The 11,629-nt window shown below is 44.2% G+C and overlaps 1 protein-coding gene across 1 annotated transcript; it reads right to left on the bottom strand.

Moving 5' to 3' along the window:
• Positions 1-845: 845 nt before the first annotated feature.
• Krt6a (keratin 6A) lies at positions 846-5,589 on the bottom strand. Its single transcript, XM_003476283.3, has 9 exons — positions 4,993-5,589; positions 3,936-4,150; positions 3,555-3,615; positions 3,303-3,398; positions 3,030-3,194; positions 2,300-2,425; positions 1,940-2,160; positions 1,694-1,728; positions 846-1,591 (listed from the first exon to the last, which is right to left on the bottom strand). Exons 1-9 carry the CDS (start codon positions 5,530-5,532, stop codon positions 1,350-1,352), a joined length of 1,701 nt encoding a protein of 566 aa, XP_003476331.1. The 5' UTR covers positions 5,533-5,589; the 3' UTR covers positions 846-1,349.
• Positions 5,590-11,629: the final 6,040 nt, after the last annotated feature.

Below are 11,629 nucleotides of genomic sequence, written 5' to 3' on the forward strand. Positions count from 1 at the left end.
ATTGACTATATAGAAATAGATGTTCCTCTAACTGGCCAAAAGAACATGAGTGAGTCTGGTCAAGACAGCAATGTGCCTCACTGCAGTATGCAGGTGAGAATTGTATTTCCTGCTGACAGCTGAAATGGGGGCTCATGCAAGAACCTGTGAAATCCAGGGCTAAGACATGAGACAATGGCTCAGCTGAGGCCATAGGAGTCAGAAATGATCATACCTTTCTGGTAGTAAATTTGCCAGCCTTGCATACATCAAGCTATCCGTTGCACTGTTAGTTGGAGGACCTCTCTGCCTGGTGCAAAAATGCTCTGTTTCTCTTTACTATCATTCTTAAAAAGTTCCCTTCCTTAGCACTCTACCATGACACCCACCCACCCCGATGTTGATAACAATAAAATCCATAAGCGTATGGACTTGTGGCCCTTTGTTCCACAGAGAGCATTGGGTCATCTCAGAACTCTTCAACTGTAGAATTTTCTCTCTGTGTCTTTCTTTGCATCTGTGAGCTATATTATTGGGTGGGAGACTGATATCCTCTGTAGGGGGTCCAGTGATTAGAAATCAAATATCTTATTTCTTTGCCAAGTAACCATCTTATTCCTTTGTCTAATTGGCTAGGGATATGTTTCTCCAGTTATTTCATGGCACGGACACTTAAAACAAAGAGAACAATGATGGTTGACTAGATTCCTCCACGCTTGCCAATACTTAAATGGAATTTGATCTGAGAATGAAGCTGAACATCAAGGTAGAAAATTATTATTCATTGATTAAAGGAGATAAAAATTATTTATTTATGAAAAAGTAAAGAACTGTTGGGATCAAATAAGGCAACATTGAACAAAACATTATATTATAAATCTGCTTTATTTAGAAGTTATAAGAAAGCAAAGAGCAGTGAAGATATCACAGGGATACAGGTCTATACACAAGAGGACTTGTGCTACCATAGTTACTACAAGAGAATCTCACAACATGTATAAAATGGGACATTCTTCAATCAACTGAAATTAAAGGGGAGCTGCTGTTTTTAAGTCCCAAGCAGGAACTTCTCGTAGCAAAGTGTTGTGGATAATTCTCCTATAGTGTTCAATCTCAGCAATAACACAGTGCAGGTAAGACCTTGATAACTGAGAAATTCAGTGAGAAATCAAATGTGAGTAAATCATGATGTTGCACAGAGGTTAAGATTCTGAGGTCTAGCAATTAAGGAAAAATGGTACAAAGAGTAAAAAGAGGGGCTTGCTCATGCTCAGCTCTAACTACAGAGCAGACCGCAGAGAATAACAGGGGCCTGAGGAGAAGCTCTGTGGCCACAGGGACCAAGCACTTGGATAGGAGTTGAGAGGACTTCAGTGCTTGTAGCTCTTCCTGCTGGAGGAGGAGGTGGTGTACTTAATAGAGGATGTGCTGCCTCCAACAGAGCTGAGGCCCCCACCGACGCTGATGCCTCTGCCACTGCCAGAGCTGAAGCCACCTCCAAGGCTGTGGCCAGAGCTGTAGGTGTAGCCGCTGCCTCCTCCTAGGCCTACACCACTGCCCATGCCGCTGGCGGCACTACCATAGCCGCTGGAGACGGTGGACTGCACCACGGCTGTGGAGAGGGAACAAGGACACGGGACATAGTGAGCACATTCTACCTGACCTGAGCCAGGGATGGGCTGGGGCGGGAAGGGCAGGGAAGCCAGATACTTACAGATGTTGACTTGTCCAACACCTTCACCGTTCAGCCTAGGGGAAAAGGTATAGGAAGGTAAGACCTAGAACCTGCTACCTGGAGCCCTGGGGAAGCCTCCAGCTGGGGACAGTAATGGGGAACTGCTCCTTAGTTTTTTTTAACAAGAAAAATAGTTACAGTTATAATTACCATTCTAATCTTGTGTTCAGTGTGGGACAACTTGGAGATATTAAAGAGGATCGAGCAAGTGTATAAGGGACCCACCTGCACTCTTCGCCTTCCAGTAACTTCCTGTAGGTGGCGATCTCTATGTCCAAGGCCAGTTTGACATTCATGAGCTCCTGGTATTCCTTCAGCAGCCTGGCCATGTCCTGCTTGGCCTTCTGCAATGCATCCTCCAGCCCTTCCAGCTTGCTCCTGGCATCTTTAATAGCAAGCTCTCCACGTTGCTCGGCATCAGCGATGGCAGCCTGCAGATTGGCACACTGGAGGGGAAGCAAGGAGAACAGACCTATAGTTTGGTACCACCCAGAGCACTAGCCCTGGGCCTTCATTTCCATTGAACAGGAGTCCAAGAGACTAGAATTGATAGAAATGACCTCTAACTGATTCTATCTTGTGTACCTGCTTCTTGACGTGGTCGATCTCAGATCTCAGCCTCTGGATCATGCGGTTGATCTCAGCGATTTCCTGCTTGGTGTTGCGCAGGTCATCCCCATGTCTGCCCGCTGTTACCTGCAGTTCTTCATACTGTGGTGGGGCAGGATAGAAATATATATGTTTTCCCTTGAACAATGAAATTTTATTTTTAAAATAAGACACCTTGTAATCATGATCTTTCTGTTGGAAATTTTAGGAAAAGTTGATGTTATGTGATTTGCAACTCCACATACTGCAGGTCAACTGAAGAGACAAAAATCTATATGGGTTTCATATGCAAAGAAGGGTTCTCACTTCTAAAGCAGATATGAAATCACCCTGAAACTTTTAGAAAAATAGATTTTACCCAGTGACAAAACAATGGTTTGTGATCACACTAGAGACCACACACTGGTTCTCTTAGGATCTGACAATGTTCTGCAGTGCTTTCTGAGAAGAAACATTTGGGGTACAGTTAAGCAAGATGATTAGGTCTTTAGGAGATATCTTTACTTCTTCTCTGAGTCCTTTTGTTTTCTAAATTTGGCATTAGTTTTGTAAATGTCTAATCAGGTAGAGTGTACTTGCTGTGATACCTCTACTTTCTTTCAGTAGTTCTCCCATTCCAGTGCATCAGAAGCCTCCTGGTATTAGGAGCATGAGCCCTGGAGCACGGGCACATAGATTCTTCAGCAGCTGCCACCTGACTTCTCACCTTGGTCTGGTACCAGGACTCAGCCTCAGCTCGGCTCCTCTGAGCAATTTCCTCATATTGGGCTCTGACTTCAGCAATAATGCTGTCCAGGTCCAGGCTGCGGTTGTTGTCCATGGATAGGATCACAGAAGTGTCAGAGACGTGAGTTTGCATCTGAGACAGTTCCTAACAGAACAGAAGATGCTAAGGTCATCTCTGTGCATAACACTTACCAACATTAAGGACTTCGTACATTTGCATCAGAGTGAAGAGCAAGTGGGGGAGGAAACTTACGGCCTCATAGAGGGCTCTCAGGAAGTTGATCTCATCAACAAGACCATCTGCCTTGGCTTGCAGTTCAGTCTTATTCATGTAGGCAGCGTCCACATCCTGGGGACAGAGGCAACAAAGAAAAGTTAGCTGAGCCCTCCTGCTCAGTCACCGTTTCTGGCTCCCTGGCATCTTATTGCATGTGACATTGGATGGGACACTGAACTGTATCTGTGATTCAGCAGAGAAACCTGAATCCCAGCTTGGCCAGCTCACCTTTTTCAGAGTCACAAATTCATTCTCTGCTGTTGTGCGCTTGTTGATTTCATCTTCATATCTACAAGGGAAGGTTATGACACATTTGAGCTAGTATGAGGGTAAAACCCAAAGGCTGACTCTGATCCCATGTTTCCAGATCCCTTTTCTCTGCTAAAGAGAGAACCAATGATGACTTCGTTAACACTAAATATTTTTTCTTTTGACTGTATCCCAAACTCCCATAACTCTCTTGTCTTACATATTTTTGCTGTTTGGCAATACTTTATAACTTTCATTTCTGGGCATATTTTCCTACAGACTTATTTGCACATCTAGACTTGTCCTCCACTGCTTTGAGGTGTGAGTTGTAGAACAGAATTCACTCTCTTTTTGACCCACTTGTTCTTGTAGTCTTCCACTGCGTCCTGCATGTTTCTCAGCTCGGAGTCCAGGCGGCCTCTCTCTGAAACGATGGAGTCCAGCTGCCTCCTGAGGTTGTTGATGTACTGCTCAAACAGAGGCTCCAGACTATGCCTGACTGTCCTGGTCCCCTGCTCCTGGAGCAGGCTCCACTTGGTATCCAGGACCTTGTTTTGTTGTTCCAGGAACCGCACCTGGAAGGGGCACAAAGTGGCTATTGGTGAGACAAAGGCAGAAAGTAGGGAGTGATAGGTAGGCAGGTGTCCCAGTGATCTGGGATTCTCCCTGATGCATGCTTCTGAGCACACACAGACTCAAGCCAAGAGTTTGGTCCTCTGCAATTTCTCTTTTCCACCACCAGACTCACCAAGGAAACCTCATGAACCACTAAGGACCTCTTGCCATCTAACTTACGGATCTAATCTGTGCCTTTTAACATTTCTTCTTCTCTTTCCAAGCACAATCACAATTCTAGTTTAAAATAGTATTGATTGATACATTGTACAAGTTTCCATTGTGGGAGGATTTCCTTTACCAGAATGTAAAGGGTGTCTAATGATTAGATTAACATCTAACCTCTTATTTAATGCAAGAAATATCCCAGTTTTCCAGTCACTGTCTGTTCCTGGAATAAATTAACATTTTACATATTGTGTAACTTACCCTAAGTTTTTCCTTCATCTAGCAAGAAAATTTTTTTCTTTTCAGATTTTCTTTAGCCTTTTCTCTCAACTAGACCCCAGAGTGAATCTTGGACCCAAACACTGCTGGCTTTGATTGTACCTCTTAGATCCTCAAGAGAGGAGACCTAGCTCCTCATAGCCACTGTCACACTGTGTCTTCCATGTGCCTGGAGGGGGCTCAGCAGTTCCAACTGCATCTCCTCCTGATCTTATCACCATGAGTCCATCTCACAGCCTGTGAAGTGTCAGTGTAAAGCTCCCTCTCTCTGTCCTAAATTCCCATGCTGGAGGACTGTTATGTCTCTAGCTGGTGTTCCTGAAATGCTCTACAGATGGCCAGGCCCATAGCTCACCTTATCGATGAAGGAGGCGAATTTGTTGTTGAGGGTCTTGATCTGCTCACGCTCCTCTGTTCTCACACGCTGAATGGTGGGGTCGATTTCCAAGTTCAGAGGAGTGAGGAGACTCTGGTTGATGGTAACCTCTTGGATGCCTCCAGGTGGACACACAGGGAAGCCAGCGCCCCCATAGCCACCACCAAAGCCAGCTCCACCACTGAGCCCAAAGCCGCTACCAGCTCCACCACCATAACCAAATCCATTGCCGATTCCACCTCCAAAGCCAAAGCCACCTCCAACTCTGCTGCCATATCCTCCACCAATGGCACAGCTGCCCCCTCCGATGGAGATCCTCTTGGAACCTCCTAGGTTGTAGAGGCTTCTGCTGCCAAAGCCAGCTCCTCCATACATTGCCCCAGTGCCACCGCTGCCCCTGGAGCGGCACACAGAGACACTGCTGAAGCCAGAGCGGCTGAGCCCAGGGACTCTGGCTGAGCTGGCACTGAAGCCACGGCGGCTGGTGCTTTGGCTCCTCACGGTAGTTTTGCTAGACATGTTTCCTGGGGCTGAGAAGGCTGAGAGGGTGTGAGAGGCTGAGGGCAGAGCTGAGAAGAGAAGTGAAATAGATGGGCTCAGGCAACAGCTTATATATGGTGCGGATGGGCTGGGCTTTCTTGTGGTAGGTGAGCTTGCAGTTTGGGAAGGGCATGGCTTTACAAATAATGAGATCACCCCCAACTTCTAGAAAGGTATGAAGCATGAAAATTGCTTTTTGGCTTCCTTTAGTCATGTAGAAATTCTCTTGCCTTCCAGCCTTGACTTGATCCCAGCACAATAAGTGGAGATGTAAATTCACTGAAGTCATGAGTTAGTCATGTTCTCAAACAAAGAGGACAAGGAACTGATCTGTGATAGCTGTCTTTTCCTTCTGCCTGTCCAGACACTGCCTGTGCGCCCCCTTCCCACACAGGTTTTCATTTGTACCAACACCTCCTTTCAGGACATTTGGGGGACACTCCCTTAGAGTTCAAAGCATTTGCCCAGTGACCTGAGCAAGAAGTGGCCTGCTGTGTTTTCTTTCCATGTTTGAGCCCCTTCTGCAGCTCTTTAGCTGTGCTTCCTGGTGGTCTAGGCATGGGAATGGGGGTATTCAGGGAACATAGATCTTCTCTTGTAGGGATAAATGTTTAGAGTTGAGATTTTTCATTGTAAGAGCAAAAGTACTTAAAATTTCATAGAAATTTTTTCTTATTATGTTTGATTTTTTTTAGGAATCAAGAATTAAACATTTTATAGGGTGTGTCCAGAAATCTGAGGGGCATATAGAAGTAATGAATCATTAAAATGTGCCCTTACAAGTATAATTGCTTCACAAGTAAATCCCAAATTTGTATTTGTAATGTCAGTGCTTGAAATCACAAATCTCTGGACTCCTTCTCAGAGGAGTGATAGGTTGTCCTATGAGCACAGCGCCTGGTTTATAGAGGAGTGAGTTTTATTTTCTCAGGCTCATACATTAAGTACTATGTATGTGGAGACAGAAAAATAATACTAGGTATATTGTTCTTTGAGAGCAGGTGTCTAAGTGTGCAAGTACGTGAGGAAAGACCAATATTTATGTTTAGATGAGACAACAGAAAGCACCTGTTGCTGTTGGAAACCCAGAGTCTTATCTCCAACACTTTGGAGGGCACAGCTTCCAGGGAGGCAAAGAGTTCTCTGCCCAAATGTGGTGCTAACTCAGCGTCTGGCAGGAAAGAGATGCTTGCTGCAGACAATAGCATTGGCAGCCCTGCCTCCACCCTGGTTGCTCAATGGTTCACAAGGAATGTGCTTCCACCCAGTTCTGGGAAAGAAGCACTCCTTCTCTTGGTTTGGTGCGCTGATCCACTGTACTCTCCTGAAAAAGGGGCATTAGGTGTGGCATGGATGATGCTGGGTTGGGTACAAAGGGTGAGCAAGTTAAGTGGGAGCAGTGTGCATTTACCCAATGTCCTAATAAGGGTAGGATAGAAGAGATGAAGATAGGTAAGAAAAAAGACAAGGAAAATCGTAATTTAAAAGTTGTATTTTTAAGAAAAATTCAACTTCAGAACATAATCATGGCTACCCATAGTTATGATGTCTTTTTTTTTTTCTTCCAGGAAACTTCCCAAATTCCTAAAAAATCTTAAAGATAAAATAATCCTGTAAATTTGATCCTTACTTCTCACCTCTTAATTGAAGGTGCCACTTCCTTCAGGCTATAGATTCACAAATTCCAAATTTTCATGTTCAAAAAGCAGCACTGTTAATAGTACCATATCCCTAAAGTGCAAATAAGTACAGACAGCTTACATTCTAAGCCCATGAACAGGTAACCTAGAGACACTAGGAATACACAACCTGGATAACCTGTCTTGAGGCCACTCTGCCAAAACACATAAACATTCCCAGCCCCAAACCACAGTGTACCTCTCCCTCGAGCAGTAACACTATTTTCTCTGTGTACTTCTTTTACTCCACCTAATATATCTCTCTCTCTCTCTGCCTCTCACTGACACCTCCTGAAATACTTTTCTATGGCATAACTTGGCAACCCTACTTACTGTCTGTAGATGGGGAGAGCTGGGGGTATGTATCACCTCTTTGAGAGGAACCTCCTTGAGCTGGTCTGGTGAAAGCATGTGTATACCGATATCCTATGTCTATAGCTACTTTCACACCATAGTGACAGGGTCCAGAATTTTACAACAAAGATTTTCACTTCCAAACTATAAAGTACTCCCCTCTCCCTTTAAAGCAAAACCTTGTCAACTTCTGGTTAAGAGTATGAACCTTGACATCAGACTAGGTTTTTAAGTGTCACTGACTCTGTCATACTTATTTTTTGTTAATGTAAAAGGAGGGCAAAACAGTAACTACATCACAGTGTTGTTTTGAGGCAGAAATGAGGTTATTTATGTGAAGATTTTATCACAGTATCTGGCACAAAAGTTCTCAATGAAAACGAGAATAATGTTCTGAAGAAGTATTGTGTGTAAGAATCCATGGGAAGCTTCAAGAATTAATATACTACGCTACATGTGTGTAGAGGGAGGGAGTAGCTAGAAACAGTGAGAAAAAGGAAGTCAATGTTGCAATCCCAAACGAACATTAGTAGGACTCTAGGAAGCCTTGTGTAATGGTTTGCCTTCCTCCCAGAGCCGTGTAGAGCCACAGCAGGCAGGAGAGCAGCAGGATTAGAAGAGCTACTTACAAACGTACAGGTGCTTGGTGAAGCAGCAGTGGGGAGACCCCCTCCCAAGCATGCACCATGCTGTCCAAACACCAGGGCGAAAACCTGATTGGAGAGAAACTGAGTTCTTGGCAGGAACCCAACCAACTGCTCGCTTTCCTCTGCAGCCAGTCTTCCTTTCTCTTCCCCTACTAGGTCTCAGGCTACCCTCCAGGCTGTGGCCTCAGAGAGCAGCACAGGGATTGCTATCAGCTCTTCTCTCAGTCCTAATTTCATACCTTTTTGAGGGTAGAGATGGAATCATCCTTAAATGAAGTTATCATTTAATCGTAGTGGGGACTTCACATTCAATCAGTTCCTACCAGTGGATAGTTTGACTTCTACATCTTCTTTAGTCCCAGAGATGCAAGTATTTCCCCACTGGCAGATTTATAAGACATTTTCTAATAAAAAATATCTTCATCCTCATCTGCCTGGGAATGCTGTGGGAACAAGTTCCAGTGGCACTGATACAGAGTGAGATAGGAGGCCCCACAAGAGATGAACAGGGCTTGCTAAAACGGTAGAAGAGTTGGGGGCAAAACTCTCACACCCTTCACCAGCAGGTCCATTTCCAATTTCACTTCCTGCTGGTCCAAACTCACACTTAAAGGACAACTTAGTACTTGGAATTCTCTCTCTCTCTCTCTCTCTCTCTCTCTCTCTCTCTCTCTCTCTCTCTCTCTCTCTTTCTCTCTCTCTCCCCTTGTTTGGTCTGGATACTGGGGGCATCCAGTGTTTTCCAGCTATGTTCAGCCTGCCACCATGGCTTGGGCTGTGTTTTTCTCCCTGTTAAGAACTCAGTCCTCTAAACCCTTCACGCTATGTTTTAGTACTCAGGGGAAGATTGTGGTCCTAAGCAATGGGAACCCCTGGAAGATTAGAGCTTCCTTCTTGGATGAAATATCCTGGTGCCCCTGGACTAGGTATCATGGTGGAACCCAGGGGAGCTCTGGGTTCCCAGAGGAGCTAAATGAGTAGGGCCTGGCCTTCATAACAAGATTATAACAAAGGATGATAGTTCAGGCAACTATGTGGGAGAAAATAAGCAAGCAACAGCCTGAGTAACTAAGACAGCTAACCTCCTCCCCAGTGGGCTGTGGAGTTTAGCACCCACCTCTGCCAGGAGAGCCCCATTCAGGTGCAGTCCCTCCCTCCAAAGATGTCTCTGATGCACTGGAATGCAGAATGCCTCCTTTGAGCCCAAAGTTTAACTTTATTGCTCATCTTGTTCCCAGTCTAGAGAAGGCACAGGAGGGAGGCCCTGGAGCCTGAGCCCATGGAAAGTCACTTCAAGAGGATTTGCCTCATCTCTCTACCTGCCTGGGTGGAGCTGGATGATGAGAATAAGGGATAGGCTGTTGGGATCATCATGAAAAGCTAAAGACTAAGCACATAATCCTGCAAGCCACGACACAAGATGATGTTGTTCAGAGGGAATCCCACAGACCCAGTCTGGTTCTTGGGAGCACCCAGGGAAAAAAACGCACCGAGCCACTGCAGATGTGATAACAGACAGCAGCTCCAGGGGTGGAGTGGAAACTGTGGCTCCTAACAGACAGAGTGGCTGAGGAAGTACAGAGACTGCATTCCATAGTAACTATGTTGCTGTGCAGTCAACTCAGAACTCCTCTCATATTTCTTAACTTTTGGACACATGATCCACCTATTTTTTGCAGAGAACACCAGGTTAGGATCACATGTCTAGACATGTTACCAGAGAGCTTTCTCTGAAGCTGTAGAAAGTCTCTGACAACTCCATTTTCCAGGGCAATAGAACTCTAACTCAGGTCCATTGGTTACTGAGAGAATATTTTTCATAATGCTTAAATAGATCACTTCCGAGCATTGACCTATTTGTGGAACAGTGGTCCCAAATCTCTGAATGTCACATTCTGTGAATTTTCCAGTAAAAATGTGTCAAGAGCCTCTTCCCCCATGCATTTGAGAGGACAAAAGAGAGCACTATGGCTGCTGTATCAACAATCAAAAGTAGTGCATGACAAAGACTCTAGAACAAGCTGGGTACAATTATTAATCTACAGGTTTATGCCTGTGCTATGCCATAGGGGTCATATACTGAGTATACAATTACAGAAATAACTCTAATTGTTCCTTTATAAACTACTTTTGACATGTTTCTATAGAAATCTGGCTTCTGAGTAAGTATTCAATTTGTTTTCATTCACCTTGTACATACTGATACTGGGTAGGCAGGTACACTTGAATGGCTACAGCATTGATAGGGGCAGAATTAGCTAAGGACTGAGAACATATTTGGAATGAGAGGACAGTATTTGGCTTACCTGGGTAAAGTAGTTGGAGGAAGAAGAATGATGTATTTTGCAAATGAGGCAATGTGATGATCTGAGGAAGAAGCAAGTAACAAGAAGTACTTTAGAAATGATAGAAGGGGGCAAGCTGATGAAAGTCCAGGTTACGGCATACCTGAAACTAATAGGGTAGAAGTAGGGGAGGTGACAAGAGCCAGATAGTTCTTCTGTCATGTGTCAGAGGTCTTGATAACAAGCATAAATAGGAGACAAGCCAGAGTACTAAAGGGGCCAGGGGGATGTCTAGGCAGAGGCACCTACAGACAGGTTTTCTTTCACTCTGATTCCTCCTTCACCTCCTTTCTTATCCTCATTTTTATGTTGAGCTTCTGGTTTCTGCTTTAAAAAGCCTTAGGATCCGCCTCACTACACATTCTAATTTTTTAACTGTAGTTTGAGAAAAATACTCCAACAGTTTCCCAGGAGATATGAAAGGAAACCAGAATAAATGGTGTAAGTGATTACATGAGGTGCATGCAGATTTAAGGAATGATGTCTTACTATATGTACTTTCTGTTTAAACTCTATCATTAAAAGGGAAATGTCTGCTTAGTTGGTTAGGTAAGATATAGTGGATAAATCCCCCAAATATGGGATGATTTGGAATATTCTCTATCCAAACAGATTTATGTTGAAATCATTTGACACTCATAGTACAAATATCCTAGACAGCAAACAAGCCTTGAACTATCTCTCTGAAATCTCTTGGCAGTTAGTTCCATCTTTAATCCTTTATGATGTCACTTGAAGCCTCAGGTTGGGATTAAGGACAGATCAATGGTATTTCTGGCACAAGTCTATGGAACTAATGTTGCAAGTGAGGCCTCTGGCGTAATCTGATGAGTTCCTTCCTCATTCTCCCTCCCTTCTCTCAGTCACTGGAAGGGAAAAACCTGGATCTTTCCAAATGGCACAGAAATACAACATGATCAGGAAAGTCAGGAGTTTGGGGTGTAAAAGACTGATTGGCTAATGTCAGTTCCATTCCCAATAATTTTTTCTTTTTTGCATTTCCAACACAAAAACTTTAAAAGTAAAAAAACATTTCTTTTTAAAATGGGAT

This window comes from Cavia porcellus, unplaced genomic scaffold (genome assembly GCF_034190915.1).
Source record: "Cavia porcellus strain 051 isolate PalLab524CR breed Dunkin Hartley unplaced genomic scaffold, mCavPor4.1 scaffold_8, whole genome shotgun sequence".
Taxonomy (NCBI): domain Eukaryota; kingdom Metazoa; phylum Chordata; class Mammalia; order Rodentia; family Caviidae; genus Cavia; species Cavia porcellus.

What these genes read in the sequence shown, in the direction of transcription:
- Krt6a (XM_003476283.3), bottom strand. Translation starts at nt 5,532, where the DNA reads ATGTCTAGCAAAACTACCGTGAGGAGCCAAAGCACCAGCCGCCGTGGC. An exon ending in AATTTGTGACTCTGAAAAAG is followed by an intron (nt 3,399 to 3,554) that starts GTGAGCTGGCCA and finishes CTCTGTCCCCAG; the next exon opens with GATGTGGACGCTGCCTACAT. An exon ending in CTGGAAGGCGAAGAGTGCAG is followed by an intron (nt 1,729 to 1,939) that starts GTGGGTCCCTTA and finishes CTTTTCCCCTAG; the next exon opens with GCTGAACGGTGAAGGTGTTG.